We start from the raw sequence: 17,101 nt of genomic DNA on the forward strand, positions 1-17,101 counted from the left end.
TCTTCATGGTAAAAAGGCATGTTTATACCGCGTGTAACAGTCTTGTGCCTCGTGGACACAATCACTGTGCCATAGGTGAGCAGGTGGACTCCATGTTGCTACCGCTTCTGCTGCTGGGTCCTGGACTGGCCAAACAACATGAAGCTGTAAACCAAACAGCCTGCAGTGTGTGGGACTAGACAGAAGCGTTTAGGCTTTTTCGATCTGCTATGGCTGCTCCTCCGCAATGGCGGAGGATCGCCATCCCACTGCCCGGCTCAGAGTGAGCAAATGTAAAAATAAAACTATGCTCTTGCATCGTTTTATTTTACATTTGCCGCCGGTTCTTAGCCAGCGGTTTTGGGAGGGGCGGGGCTTACGCGTGGGAGGGATGAGGAGTGCTAGTGCACTCCACTCCCCTAAGTGCGCATATGTGTTTTTGCCGGCCTTCTCAGGCCGACCAAAACACACATGCGCACTTAGGTTTTCTCCAACCGCTGGAGAAACCCCACAGACTCCCTGGTCTGAGCAGGGCATTTTTCCTGCATGTTCAGCAGGGCAGCGCAGGATTGGATGGGAGTCTGGATCCCAAGGGCTGCCAGTGCTCTTCTGCTAATTCTGCCAATGCTTTGAGAGTGAATAAATCACGTCTTGACTAAACCTAGAGGCATGTCCATTTCTCACCTCATCCTGTTGGCTGTTTAGTGGATCATTCCGCCTCTCAGGAAGTTTTTCTATTGCAAGGCATAAGGTAATCTAAACATCACAATCCATAATCGTTTCTTGGTTTCGTCCCCGGTTCATAGCTTGATCGGACGCTTTGATATGAAATTTCTCTTTTGGAAAACGTCATCTTATATCTGCTGGATTTTCATATAAAAAAAATAGTGAAATAATGGAAATATAATGTCCTTTTGAACCTGCTTTTGTGACCCTAATACAGACTTCTCTTTTTACGTCTTTCAACAATGATTGAAGTGCTCTACTCTGTTTGAGATATGGCAGGTAAAAAATGGAGCACTGATGTGTTGTATATATGTATGTAATCCACACCACATTTACAGAGTGTTTAATTTCTCCATTGTTCTAATAACCGTATTTGAACTGGTGGAAGAATTGAATTTGCTCTCAAACATTGATCAAGCAAATTTTAAAAGTTGTAATCTTCGAACGTCCACTCACTGTTGCCCAGAACGTTTTCATGTAAACTTTGAAATACAATATAATCTAAGATTTCTGAAAGTTCACTATGCTTCAAAGACGGGTATCTATAAATAATCTGTCTCTTTAAATGGGGGTTAGTGATAAAATCCAACATCCAAGATGTTGCCTGGCGTGGTCAACTAGAGTATGGCTCTCACAGGATACTAGTAAAAATCCTGGTCTGGGTCTGACAATGTGGAGTGATGAGTCTAACATGCAATTTTCTAGTTTCTGTTAGCGCAGCGTGCCTGCTAGAGTCACTTAAAAAATTCAAGGCACTTTCTACCAGTTACAAAATGATTCCACCTATTTTGAATTCTTGAAAATAGAATTGTGCAAAATCCTAAACAAAACAGGTGGGTAGAAATCCTTTTTTTTTGTAGTAACCTGCTCTCTCCCTAATCACTTTTGTGTTTACTAAATAAACCAGCTTCATAAAATGCTATAAACACTTAGGTTCTTCAAAGTTACAATGGAAAACAGACTTCCTACCTTAAAAATTGAACTAGTTTGTATGGGATTGAGACTGTGTTCACCACTTGAATTATAATTGGGTGTTCTATTGGGATTCAAATTAACAAGCGTGTCTCTGTGTTATCCTGTTTAGAGCTTCTTTTTCCACACAGCGGTCTGATAAATGTTTGTTACTACGCTGATGGCATCGGAAGAATTGGAGGATCATGTCTTGCTTATTACCGCAATGTCTTAAATAAAACGTGATGCCTAGCTTAAATTTAGTTTGCTACGCCTGAAGGCCCTCACAGATAGGGAGGGTGGCCAAAAAGTGGAAATTCACCGCAGCATCACATGACCATGTGCATTTCTCTGTTCCCTAGGCAACAGAATGGAGCTCAGACGACGACACCAGGAGGTCCTGTCAAAGTAAAGGGAAGACTGAGGTAAGTTGTGCCCCTCACAAAGACACTACAGTTCCAAGTCATTATATCACATGCTTTGAGAAACAAATACAACAAAATCCTGATACCCGCTACAGTATTGAAAGCCTCAATATTTTAGAATAACAGCCTGACATATGTTAAGCGCATAAAAGGCAGTCGTTAGGGCACCCGCAGTTCGTTTATTGGGCCTGCCCGGTGTGAACTTTGACGTAATGCGCTGCTGGAAGAAGGATAATTTGTGACCATTCAGAGGCCAGCATGGTGGCGTCCCCAGACCACAGTGTTGTTGAGGCGGAGCTCTTGGATTGATTGCTTCATTCCCAGCCCCAACACAGCAAGTTCCTGGATGCTGGCCATACCAGACTTGCTTTCCTTTCAATGACTGAGGAGGGCATGTGTCGGTATAATACGCTGTGACAACAATGTAACTACGGTGATGGTGATGAAATTCACCCAGCAGCTCCCCGGATACAATGCATTTTTGACACAAGAAGATTTTCGGCAGCTGGAAAGTGAGAGACTGCATCGTTTCCAAACTGTTCCAGAACAATTTCTCTCTGCGCCATCCAGGGGTCAACAGCCCCCACCCAAGAAGTTATGGCACTGTTCAAAACGGTTGAAGATAAAACATGGCCGACCAAGAATCCAATGGTGCATAATGTAAGGTCTAGCATTTCTCAATGAAGTACAGAAGCTGTTGTCTATTACACAATGAACCTGGTGCCATATGTCAAGCCTGCCTTTTACTTGAGCAGAGGAGGTTGTGCAGCATTGCTGTAAGTGTCTGTTGACAGGGTGGAAATGTCGTGCAACTCTGCCACGTTCAGAATTACTTCTTTTCTCAGATGCTGTCATGTATACATGTCCAAGTGGTTGATTTGGTTCCCTCTAACTAGTTTTTTAAGGTACTATAAAGCAAATTGAAACCCCATACCAACGATACAAAAACATGATGATAAAAATTAGGCAATATGAGCAGACGCTGTACCTGTGTTCTATATGCGTAATGTTGATAGCAGCCAATAAGTAAAGCCTGTGCGCCCTGCCACATTGCCTTTGTTGTTTATTGCATTTTAGAACTATTCTTTTTTCACCACAGCATGCCATGTTTTTAGATTTGTTACATCCCTGAGAAGAAATGTGCATTCAATATTTTAGTTTAAAAAAAATGTTTTGATGAAGAGTGAAATTCTAACTCACCAGAAGGAGACAGCCCTACTGGGCAAGATACCTCAGCTTCAAGTTTGGGCCATGCCTGATATTTCCATGGTGTCAGCTCAGTATGGAAACTGAGGAGCCAGTTAAGCACAGTGAAAACATACTCGGCTACTTTGGTCAGTTGATTTCAATAACTGATCTCCATCATTGTAGTAATTTGTGGGAAGTCAAGTTACCTAATTGCATTAGTCTAACACGAGATGCGTGACACTTGCCAGGTCTGTGAACGCAATTCCTTGATTTATAGTTTAAGTCTGGATATCATTACTAGGCCTTTAAAGGAGAAAGAAACCAACTAAACCTTCCCTGTGGTATACACGAGCCACACAGTCTTTTCAAATGAACATTTGGGGCAAATGTGGCAAGACCATTAGGAGTTTTGCCTCAAGGCATGCAGTCAAGTTTTGGATGCTCTAACTAAACTTATCTAAAAGAGGAACATGATTTTACTCTGAGGCAGCTTAAAGTTTGTCCACTTGATAGCAAGCAGCTGAATTCAATAATTAAATCTCTTGAAGGACCACGTTTGGCTTTATATGCTTATAATTTGTGATTCAGGAGACTAGACCCTTTTGCAACCAGTGTTGTGACTGTGTGTCTGATTAAAGTCCGTGCATGTGTCAGCACCTCATAAATTCCTGACACATGCACCCTTCATCCCTTAGTGAACCAACTTGTCTCGCTAAAGTATTTGTTACAGTCATTTTCTTATGTGCTCATTGGGACACATCTGGTCGGATGATTGATTTTGAGGATAAGCCCAGTAAATTGTGTCTGAATAATGGGGATTAATATTATCCTTTAAAATGTGTCCTTGTTAGAAGAAAGGAATATGATTGGGCTAAAGAATGATAATGGATCCCAAAGAACACAAAAAGACTTCTCATTGCGGCTAAACAAAGTCACTGTTTTGGGGTGGTCGTTGCTGTCCATGCTGCATATGAAGGAAGTTAATCTTGAGGGGGATCGTTGTACTTGCACAGTGTAGACGAGCCGAACTATGGCCCAAATGTACAAACATATTGACTTTTTGCAAATCCTGCGATTCGGTAGATCCCATGGTTTGCGGCCAATAAATGTGTTTTTCAAATGTACTAAATCCATTTATTATAATATATTTTATATAATTTTTGGAAACAGGTACCTGAAACGCTAAGTGGGCTTAGGAAACCATACCAAATCGGTAGTTGGAAGGGGCATATATCTTGAGCATCCCTCCCTAATACTGATTCTTTATTGTATGTATTAGTGTTTTGTGACAAAATAAGTCATCAAATATGAATGTTTTATTGACTACTGAAAGGTAACGGTAACCCCTTTTTCTTTTTCTTTTTTTTTTTAAAGTGCAGAACATTTTCCTTTAAGGAAAGCAAGCTACATTTTAATAACAAAGATTGCTTTATAAAAGCAATCAGTCATGATGGTATACTGACCTCAACAGGCTCCCATCCTTGTGGTGACAACAATTTACAGTGAGTCAGAATTTGTGGCCTACCTCATTAATATGCATGATGTGTGTCCGATTCTGACCCACTATGATTCAGATTTTTAAGAACCCACTTGTTAGTAAATAAGTCAGTTCTTAAAAATCTTTACTGATCTTAAAAATGCTGGTCACAAATTGTGATCAGTATTTTGTTACCAGATATTAATATATAAGGACTGTAGTTCTTTTCTTACTCCTGTTTATTTCATAAGGTCACATGGTGACTCCTGAATGCTGCCGTTATTGTTTTTAAAAGCAGGATGTACAAGAAAAGTATGTGAAAAGTTTGGGAGTAAGATTAATTATGTTAAATACAAACTGAGAAAATGCAATATTTTGTTGTGATTTATTTCTACGTCCCTGCCCACCCAACAGGCAAATAGGGAAGTATATGAATGCATTAATATTAATATAAAAGAAGAAAAACAAACATTAATAGAAGGTGGGTGGATTGTGACCATAACAAAGTTCAGGCCCGGCCCTCCAACACACCCAATGTATTTCAGTCTATTTGCATTGCTTTTAAAGATAGGAATTATTTATTTTTAACAGTTTCCCCTGTTTTTCATGTGTCAGTTATTCCATGGCAAAAGAAGAGCCCATTTCATTACCAGTAAATTTCTCCCGCATGCCCCTATTCCTCTATTTGTTCTTGTGGTCCAAATTATACTGCAAGGCTTCGCATTCAGATAATGCCTCTTTTTTTTTTTTTGTCACCACAGTAAAGCGTTTCATAAAAACAAACAATTCAAATGTATCAAAGCCACTTAAATACCCTTTGCTCTTGATTGAACATTAATTTTTACTATAAATACAACCAACCCATAAATAAATTCATAACAGCAGACATTTTTCGTGATCTAAAAGACTCCCGTTTTTCCAAACCTCCCACCCTAAAAAATAAATTCAACCCTTTTCAGTCCTTATTTTGTCACAGAAAAGGTCTCACACTTTATGAAATTTCCTAATATTACCTCACCTGGCAGAAAACACATTCTCTCTCTGACCATTTTCAGTTTCTCTAACTAGTCTAAAAAGTAGGGTACAAGCTTAGATCTCCGTCTCTGTAGGAGCAATGATATCACCACCATCATCAAAATAAATATCGGTTTCTGATGCCTCGCTGCAGTGCCTGGCATTGGGCAGTAGCCTACAACTGCACATGTAGAATTTGGAGGAATTTGTATCTGAAACGGTTTCTCTAAAAATCTAAAGATACTTCTCAAAAACGTACCTAGTTTAGTACAGTTCCATATAATATGTTATCATCCTCCGCCACCTGCCATATCACACCTAAAACCCTTATTAGATCACACCCCATTAATTTAAGTCCTATATATCAAACATTTTAAGACAGATTGCTTCTTAAGGAAGTTACGCCCCCTCAAAGTGGAAAAATGTAGCTCGTTAATTCTCTGGCAAACATCTTGGGTCAATACCACATTCTCCTCTTTTAACCATTTAGCAGAAATGCTACCAATCCCACCCACTTTCTCAGTTGATAGCAAATATTTATTCCAAAACTCTAATTTCTTCATATCTGGGGTATTAATTAAGTTAATTACCAACTCCTTTCTAACTAAAATGGTATTAGGGTCGATATACTGTAGACAGCCTTACAGAGCCCTATAGGATCACTACAACCAAGTTTATCACTACTAACCTGTGATTTAATCTCGCCCTGGTTTTTCACTTATCATTGACCAAAAAAGCATCTAATTTCACAAAACTGTTGACTCTCCACCTAGCTGCGATTGCAGGCGCCCTGGTACCCCCATTATCTCATTCAAGTTGATCCAACTAAGTTTCTGATTTAACATAAGGGATATCATACCTTCTATAGAATTGTCCTCTTCTTTTTGAAAAAAACCCTTGTAACAACTCACACCTCACTTTTTTGGGGGGGATTTGGTTAGCCTTCAAATATCTCTAGTTTGATTTCTTCCAGCATCATGTCTATCAAATCATTCTGTAGATGGCTATGTAAAGTGCAAGTCTTGCTAAACCTAAATACATATTGTTCAAAATGGACAAAATAAAATGACTTCAAGCTTGGAAGAGCCAACCTACCTTCCTATGTGCTCCTGCTAGAGTGCTTAGTGCTAACCTTGAAGAAGAATTACATCACAGAAAGGACGAGCTCATACAGTTGACATATTTAAAAAAAACTAGAATGTATTCTACATGGGAGGGCTGCATGTAGAATATTAAATTGAGGGAGGTCTGCCATTTTTATTACAACTTCCTTTATACCAAACGAGGCTGATAATTTATATAGAAAAGTTTTCCCATGTCTTCTGTATTAAAAAACCTCTAAGTAGCATGTACACAATTCCAAAGCTCTGGCAACAAATCCTCTGTCGAAGAATTACTTTAGATAATATCCATCTTAGATTTGTTGATTTTTATAGCCTCCAAAAATGTGAACTCTTCTGCACTTCTTTCTTCAGTCAACAATAACATAATATTGCCGGCATATATCTTAATTTTAGCCATTTGAGAAATGGGTGCCTGAATTATATTATCGTTTTGGATAGCTAATGCTAATGGTTGAATCAAAAAGCAAAAAGAAACAGCCTTGCCTCCTTCTGCACTGGACCTTAAATGTCCCAATTTCTGACAGGTTATAGAATCAATTTGTCTTTGGCATTATAATACATCTTCTTCATAAACCCCATAATCTCAGGAAATCTCCCTAATAAACAAAGAAGAGTTTCTCAGACCACTAGATCGAACACCTTTTCTGCATCCAATAAAAAAAATCACAGCCGGAATTGTATTTGTGGCAAACATTGCTTAAGCTTCTACTAAATAATTGGTGTTTGTGCAGAGCTGCCGTCCCACTATAAAAGAACATTTTGATCTCAGTGGATCAGTTGGGATGTTACTTTTTAAAATCTATTCACTAGCCACTTCATTATGATTTTATAATCAGTATTTAAAAGTGTAATAGGAATTTGGATCCATTGGGTCTTTTCCTTTTTTAAGAAAACTAACCACATTCCCTAAATTAAAAGAGGAGGTGGCAGTCTTCCTTTTAAAATAGAGATAGCGGCTTCCAGCAAATAGGGATTTAAAATTCTGCAAATACCTTATAACATTTAGAGGAGAACACGTCCGGACCACATACTTTACCCCATGGAAGACTTTCACAAATTCCTCTCATTCTTGCAGGGACAATGAGCTATCCATGATCCACCGATCTTCCTCTGACAGTGCTGGTATCGAAATAAGATCTAAAAAATGATTTAATTCAGACATATGAACACTAGGAGACATCCTGTCACTATTGTTAAAATGATCTAAAAAATGGCATTGATCTCTTCCTCAGAAATACAGCCTGGCCCTGTTCTAGGACATTACACATCACTGATAGTTACTAGAAACCCCAGTACTAAGCCTACCGTGCCATAAACCTCCCCAGAAAATCACTCTCTTCATAAATCTTTTGCAAATAAGTGGAGTTTTGCACATAATTCTACAATTAAGCCGAATAATGTTCCCAAAGGATGTTTTTTGGTTCTTCTAATGTAGCGGTTCTTAACCTTTTGACTTCTGAGGATCCCCCCATTTAATGATTACCGGAAGCCGGGGAGCTCTACTGAATCATTATTGGAATACCGGGATCCCCACCATGTCATTACCAATAGTCTGGGACCTCAGCGTAAGCATTTTCGATGATTTGAACCACAAAACAATGCACAACAAATACGAAAACAAGCATTCATCAAACAAATACACAAATGATTAAACATTTATTTAACTTCAATTGAGGCCACTCGGCGCCCACACTATAATCAGTTTGATTCACTTCTACTGCTCCCAAGGGTCATTTGGAGGATACTAATGACATGTTTAGCCTCTAGGTTTAATCCCTTCACGTTTACAAAACATTTTAAAATGTCCAACTGTACATTTTGCTTCTTTATTTATATACACTTCATGAATCTTTTAATATTCATTTTTCTAAGCATTTGTGGACCCCCGAGTAGGCTCCGTGGACACACAGGGGTCCCTGGACCACAGGTTAAGAACCACTGTTCTAATACTTTCCTGTTCTCATGTGATCCATTCACTTGAAATCTATTTTACTCACAAATCACCCAGTTAGCTTGTCTAATTTCTTCCTCTTCCTCAGTTTTAAATCTACCAATATCTCTAGAAATCACATGAGCTCGCATAGAAGCCTTCATGGTATCCCATACCATATTCTCTGCAGCAGTACCCTTTTTCTTTCAAAAAAGCTCTCAATCCCCATTTTAGAAGCCCCAATCCAATTCTCATCTTCTAGGTAGATGGGTGGACTGTTTTATATCTGGCTGGGAAACAAGTATATTCCATTTAAATGCTCTGATATTCCACAAGCGTTTTTGCTATCTTTGGTTTTTGCTGTCTTTTTACTCTTAGTAGTATCTAAACCTAGCTCTTGCAAATAATTAACAATAATTATTTCTCTATCAACCGTAACTAATGATTGAAACAACCTGTTAAGGGGAGCTGGGTCATCTTCTATTGGGGCATATAAATTAATTTATGCTACCCGTAGCAAATGAATCGTGCAATTCACCCAACACCACAACCTTCTGTATCTGCTTGCCATATGTGAATCTTTGCTTTATCATTTTTGTTAATATAAGTTGCTACCCCTCTATGTGCTGCACCCCCAAGGAAAAGCATTTCAAACAAGCCTATGTTTACATATCAAACTTAGCTAACCCATTAAGGTGAATATATGGGTTTCTTGTCAGAAAATTACTGTAAATTAGTGGCTTTTTAATCCAGGTCTCAACCGTCTGTTTTTTCCTCCCATTATTTAATCCATTGATATTAAGCAAAAACAACCTCACCATATCAACCGCTTAAGAGAAAATTAACACTAATAATCCATCTGCCCATAGCTTTGATATCTCCAACCTCCTATATGCGGACATGCAATTCAGCACCAAGCTTCGTATAATGGCCCGCAAGCCTACATTGAAAGTGCTTAACATACATACCACAAGCACCAAAGTACAGAATATACATTTCATAATTCTCATCAACCTCATAAAAGACATACTTTAAAGTGCATCTAATTTAGACCCACATTAAAGTGCATATTCTGTAAAGTTCATTATAATGTACTGTCATAATCCAGACTGGCACCACCTAATGTCCATACCACTAACTTCATAGCAATTCCTCTGGCTCATCCGGATTGGGGTATCTTACAAAATTCACAAGACTGTTCTTCAACAGTCTCAAAATTGGGCATCCGAACCTGTACCCCGTTTATTTTTCCTGTTTCCCCAGCACCCCATTCTGCCACCCCCTGCACTCCCGCCTCCCCCCCCCACTGCTATAGTGGGAGCCATACCCCTCCTCCCACCGCAAGCACTCCCTCCCCCAAGCCCTCAGGGGACCTACACCATGACAGGGTGTTGTTTGCTTCCAGTTCCCAGCAAAGCCCCCCTCCCCTCCTTGCACTCTCTATCAAGCACTGCCCAACCAATAACTAGACAAAATCTGTAGTGAAAGATGCTTACCCCCAGGATTCAGTCTAACCAACCAATCGACGCCCTCTGTCTTATCTCTAAAACAAAAGATTGTGCTTCTGCTATCTGAGAAATAAATGAAAACATACTTAAAATAAAACTTTCGGTTTTGCAACTTAAATCAGGGAAGCCTGGCCGCTAGCAGACTGAAATAATTAGATCATATTTTTTAATTCCCGCTCCATCCCACTGTTTCAAGAGTCATATCGGAAAACATCCGAAAAGTGAACTAATTTTGCCCCGAAAGAGTCGATTATTTAATGCCCTCGGCCAAGACCCTTTCTTCAATCCTATAGTCTGTGAAGTTGATTAACAAAGTGCAAGGGTATTTGACGTTAGGCGGGATATGTGATGGCACAGTATGAACCCACATTTTAAACAGACCCAGGGATGATTCTGGGAGGACATGAGATGTAATTAAAGATTCAACAAATGCAGTCGGACCTATGCTGGCCTCCTTTCTCGCAGGCACCCCCACAATTCTCAAATTTGATCATCTTGAATGATTCATACAGGGACCTGATCTTTCTCCAACTGCATTCTCTGAGAGGAGACTTCCTGTAGCTTGTCCTCGCAACCTGATGTTCTAGTATTTCACATCATATACAAATTGTGCTATTTGTTCCTTTATGTTGCCCATGCACTGTTTAATTTCATTTGCCAGGTCCATCTGCTGTTTCCTCGAATATTTAATTTCACCAAGTACACCTCTAAGCAACAAGATCAAAGGATCAAAGGGCTAGAAGCATCCATTTCCAGACAGCCTCCAAGTGCTTTCCAAGGGAGAGGTTTTGTCAGTTGCTTGGCTACCAGGCTTTGGGTTTTCATGTTAGACACCATGTGGCCTACTATAGTACTTTGAACCCCCGTGCCTACTTCACTTGATGTTGTTGTTTTGCATGTCTGAAATACAGCTCCGCTCACACACACTGACAAAATATTGATATTATTGACCGAAGCTTCCTCCCTTAACAAACATGCCTTCAAGACTACCTTCAGTAAAGGAATGGACAGTATCCAGTGGGTTAACAGTGATGTCTGATATAATCCCTTGCCCAGTTGAACCTAATACAATTTTTTTTTTTACGGAGCTTTATATACCGCGAACTAGACCCGGTATCGGGTATCAGAGCGCTTTACATAGCTCCAGTTGCGTTACATGAGGACACATTGATTTTTAGGTCTCGCCTTGCTATCGCGTAAGCGATCGCAAAGCGAGACTATTGTAAGCGGGTTTGAAAAGTGCTCCCAAAAAGCGGATTGCATGGCTAGCACGCGCACAATCACGCGCATCGTGCCGCCATACAATCTGCTTTTTGGGAGCACTTCAAAGGGTCCGCTCCCCCGCCTGGAATGCGCTCCTCCGCCCCGCCAAGCGCGTGCGCCACGCTCCGCCGGGCTTGTCTTGTTTGTTTTCCTTTCACTGCCGTGTCACTTTCAGTGAATCCCCTCCCACTCCCTCCTCGTCAGCTTAATATTTTTTTCAGAGCGCTGATATTTACAGACTTTGTGTGTTTCCCGTACTTCAAGGCAAGCGCGCGCATAATTTTTTTCTTCTTGGTTCGTAGGTCAAGGCACGTGTTCTTTTTTCACTACGCATATTTTCTGCCTGACGCATTTCATTTGGCTCGGTGCAATGTCCATTTACAAATTAGAATTTTTTTTAATGAAACAAACCGAAAATGAAAACTTAAACCTCGGCAGTTCACCTCCCTGACTTGGCCTTGATTTGATATTAATGTTTACTGGCGCTTTCATTTCAAGTGCTGCATGAAAACGAGATCTCACCGATGCTCAGTGGAACGTGAGGCGCCAGCGACGTTTCGCTCGTCACAGCATCTACATTCTGAGCGTGGCCTGGAGATCGGGTGTGACGTTTCACACTTTAGACTGCCATCTGTTTCCAGCTGCAGCCTACATCTTATAAGCATTCCAAGCTCTGGAGGTATCCAGCTAATAGCTCCGCTCCCCCGCCAAGCGCGTGCGCCACGCTCCGCCGGGCTTGTCTTGTTCTGCTTAAGGGGTTCGTAGGACGTCAAGGCACGTGTTCTTTTTTCACTACGCATATTTTCTGCCTGACGAATTTCATTTGGCTCGGTGCAATGTCCATTTACAAATTAGAATGTTTTTTAATGGAACAAACCGAAAATGAAACCTTACACCTCGGCAGTTCACCTCCCTGACTTGGCCTTGATTTCATATTAATGTTTACTGGCGCTTTCATTTCAAGTGCTGCATGAAAACGAGATCTCACCGATGCTCAGTGGAACGTGAGGCGCCAGCGACGTTTCGCTCGTCACAGCATCTACATTCTGAGCGTGGCCTGGAGATCGGGTGTGACGTTTCACACTTTAGACTGCCATCTGTTTCCAGCTGCAGCCTACATCTTAATAGGATTCCAAGCTCTGGAGGTATCCAGCTAATAGCTCCGGGCTGCAAGTTGTTTCCTGTCATCGCCAAGATGCAAGACAAAGTGATTCAATTTAGCGCGAGTTTTTCGTATATATCAAGGATTTTCAGATTTCACTCAAAGGAAACACCACATTATATTTGGAGCACTCTGGCCACCAGAGAGTTCCTGTTCCGCTTGACTGCCGGTTTTTGAAAAACAAGCATTTGCTATGCAATAGGTCTCGCATTTGCTCGAGTTTAAGCTATTGGCCTTGTAATGACAATGCCTTTTATTTATTTGTTTTCAAAACCCACACATAAATGAAAAGCATTGTAATTTACAATGCCAATAGCTCAAACTCTAGCAAATGCGAAACCTATTGCATTGCAAATGCTTGTTTTGTTAGGCACAGGGAGATTAAATGATTTGCCCAGAATGACAGGATGTTCAGCGTCATTGCTGAGACTCGAATCTGGTTCCCCAGATTCGAGGTCGACCGCCCTAGCCGTTAGGCCAACTCCTCTCCCCAATATATATCTCACTATATTCAACTTTATCTCCAGGCTTGTTGAACATACACTATTATCTGCAATAGACTCATTGCTTAGTACCATGCTGGAAGAGGTAGACAGTTTCCTTAGTGAGACTTGTAGTCTATTGGTATCCCCTTGATCCTCAGGTTCGGGAATCATGTCTGGAATTGTCAGCCTCAATCTCACTTTCCTTTGTGGTATCTGCTATTATCAGTCCAATCTCTGAATTGCCCCCATTTGCCACAATCGGATCTGAAGAGTGAATACCTGTGCCCAAAACCTGTGGCAACTGCGCAGAGGGCAATAGGGTGGATGGAGCAGATGGAGCGGTTAGAGTGGATGATGCTGCTTCACTTGACTGCCTCATATTTTGATGCAGAGTGAAGGAACTCGAGGTGGATTAAGAGACAATTGACTGCTGCTTGCTGTTCTTCATGCCTCTGGATTTAGGACCCTTTGGTGGCATAAGCTGTGCCAGGCTTCTCTGAGGTAGGGCTAGCTTGGATAACGATAACCTGTATTTAGCCAAAGTTCGCAGTTTGGTTCACTTCCACAGCACACCCTTACTATGCACCTTGCACATGTACCCACTTACAATTTGAGTGAAGGAATGCCAGGTGTGCACTAGAACCAGATCTGTGATAATGTAGGCAAAAGGAGGCAAAAGTCGCTGTTCGCTAACAGCCAAGAACTGCCAAGAACATCATGACCTAGCAGTAGAGGCCACTAACAGCAATCCCATAGGCTCCTCTGAGTGCAGGGGGGAGGTTCCAGACCTTCCTTTGCACCAAATCCATCGGAACTTCTTCTCCCAGTGATCCTCTATTCAATCGGAAGCCCCCTGTGATAGAGGATATGAGCGATATAACTAATGTCTGCCCCACCCCCCTTCTACCAGGTAGGGGAGGCATGGCACCTACCAGTTTCTGTCTTTTCTCACAAAGTGTCCAAACTTAACCACTCAACAGACCTCACACCGGTTGTTGCCATCTCGATTTTCTCTGCTCCCGCTCACCACTCTGTTCTTCTTGGGGTAAGCTGTTCCATAATGCCCACTCAAACACTTCGGTACTCTGCTTTCCATTAAATAACCACCTTCAGCCGCCGCAGCTTTTCTGCGAACTCCACCAAACCTACCGGGCACGGAACAAGGCATGCCATTTTGCATCGCTGGAGGGGGGTGAGGATTGTGGAACTGACGCAAAGCTAATCGGGCAGTGCAGTGTCCATCCCCAATTCCAAGAAAGTGTGTGACTTGATGTTCACGGAAGTGGATTCTTTTCATCTAGGACTGTAGAGCACTAGTTGCTCAACTGGCTAGACATCTTCAGGACTGGCATGCGTGATATGATTATCAGGACTTTGATTCACAGAAGCAGAAAACAAGAGGATCTCCTTTATTACAGGGTCATGTCCCAGACAATTTGTCTTACCTTGCGGTCTAGAAAAGGATCATTAGAATCGAAAGGTGGTTCTTACTTGTAAATGTGCTGGTAGGTGTGGCCTCATTGTGTCAACCTGGCATAGCTGTGGGGTTTCACCCTGGAGTCTTGTTCCTCAGTACAAGAATTTACCTCAAGGTGGCACACAACCCTACAATGTGGTTTTCCAAAAAGGAATAACATTGGGTGTTTGCCTTGTGCACCTGGTTCTTAGTGGTATCCCAACTGCTCATCCATGCCCCTCCTAAACTCAAGTTGTGTTATGATAATCCATTCCCATAATTCCATTTTGGCATTCACAGTTCTGGGCACCACTTACTTCATACACATACTGACGTTGGGACTTTGGCATATATTTGTTGGGACATAACTTAGTTCTTCTGAAAAATGCCCACACACATGAGAACTCTCATACCATCTACTGTAAAAGGGCCTGTTGGAAACCAAATGATGCTAACTTAGAGGTTGATGGAGATTCTGCCATAGAACCAGTATACATTGTCAAGGAAGTTGCAAATTTGTTGGGCTGGGATGAGCAAGGAGAACTTGGGATTGTTTTGCCCTTCCAGATTGGCTTCATCCTGACGGTCAAGGGATTTTCTGATCCGGCCTTTCCAGATTGGATTTATGCTGATGGTCAAGAAGCTGCAGATGGTATCCACTGGATGACTTCGTATCTGTGAAGCATTTAGTGCCCCTTAATCATCTGCATAGACCTCATAAGGCCCAACAAGTCTCTAGAATTACCCCGTCCTCCACTGGGGATCAGACAATAGGTTTTTTGTTCCTTTCAGTAGTCAAAACAATGCCATTCATGTCTCTCGCTCATGCTGGGGGGCATGTACCATGCAAACACCAGTTCACTTTAGAATTTTGTGGACTAACATTAGAGTTATGCTAATTGTTCACAAAGACATCTGTGGCAGAGGTTATGGGCGTTGCCCCCCTTTATTCTCCTGAAACAGTTATCTCTCTTCCGCCAAGAGGCATACCTGCTCCGCTCCCTCATGCAGAGACGCCATCTCCTGAGCCAATAATAAAGCGCGCTAACACTACTCACTTAGGGGCATGTGTTACGCATCTATCATTTATGTGCTAGTGGGTCACACATTTTTTTCAATCACAGCCTCTAGCAAAGGTTCCACCACACTGACTTTTCGTCCTAATTGTTCCTGCCAACACTCGATCATTTTCAGCAAACAAATCCCTGCCAGTCGGACCTCCATGTCGTTCAGTCCAATCAGCTTTTTTTTGTCTCAGATACAGGCTGTCGAAGTGGAGGCTTGTTCTAAGAAACAAAAATAAAAGTTCCTGATGCAGCAGAATTTTCTCCTTGTGTATTAGGGACATTTCTTCAGTTTTAGCATTTGATTGGCAGAGTTCGAGGATGCTGCGTCCTGTAACTGATCATTTCACCCATTACCCCAAGATACATTTTTGAGTTCTATTACTTAATAGATGTAGAAAAATTGTGCATAACATCCCACACACGTAAATATGACAATGCAGTAATAGGTCTGCAAAATACATCGAAATGATGCAATTGACTGCGTAATAGCCTCAGGCTCTGATTAAATGTAGCTAAGTGCGTGGCTGCAGAGAAGATTGAATCCGTTTAAATGGATGTATGTGTACAGAAACTAGATTAAACAAGCATTGAAAATGCAATAGGTCTCGCCTTTGATTAAGTTAAAGCCATTTGCTTTGCTATACAATACCATTAGCAAAGCAAATGGCTTTAACTTAATCAAAGGCGAGACCTATTGCATTTTTAATGCTTGTTGGTTATATGGTTTGATGGCCACACTATGGCATAAGGTTGAGCAGAGGGTTGAAAATGATAGAGGGTGTAGGGAATGCTAGTAACAGAATAGGTACAAAAATGGTTTATTGTGGACTTATTATGCTCTGAATGCAACGTAAGATCAGCCATTACTCCACAAAACATTTATGTGAGTAGTGCAGTGACCAACTTAATTTACATAACCATATAAATGCAAATTGCTTACGTTTGTGCTAAAAATTGATTGCACTGTGCTTAAAAGACAAAATGAAGAGTGCATCTATACAAGTTTAAATAAGCTGACTCTGGACTCCGAAAATAAAGAGACTAGTCAAAGACAAATAATTCTCAATAGAAATGGTGTGCACCAGAAAGGAAGGTCCAGGACTCTGGCTTTATAAGAGTTGATGATGTGTTGACCTTATCATAGGTTAAAAGCTCAGGACTGGAAGCATGCGAGCACAATTGGGTGTGGGCAACGAGGTCCCAAATAGGGTCACCAAATGAATTTATTAGGTAAATGGAGTACTCTCTGGACTGAATTCCCATCAAATGTTAACATACTGTGTGTATGGAGTGCTCCCTGGAAATGAATCTCTGCAGGGGTCAATGGAAGTGGCAAATATTTGAGG

General features: G+C 41.2%; 1 protein-coding gene across 2 annotated transcripts in view; it reads left to right on the forward strand.

Moving 5' to 3' along the window:
• The window catches only part of SEMA5B (semaphorin 5B), an 834,612-nt gene that overhangs the window by 552,520 nt on the left and 264,991 nt on the right, over positions 1–17,101 (forward strand). For both annotated transcript variants that reach the window (XM_085647318.1, XM_085647319.1), the window contains one exon: positions 2,019–2,081. In XM_085647318.1, coding sequence (XP_085503444.1) covers positions 2,019–2,081 — 63 coding nt within the window. The remainder of the gene's footprint in view (positions 1–2,018; positions 2,082–17,101) is intronic.

The sequence above is a fragment of the Triturus cristatus genome, chromosome 3_2 (genome assembly GCF_964204655.1).
Source record: "Triturus cristatus chromosome 3_2, aTriCri1.1, whole genome shotgun sequence".
Taxonomy (NCBI): Eukaryota; Metazoa; Chordata; class Amphibia; order Caudata; family Salamandridae; genus Triturus; species Triturus cristatus.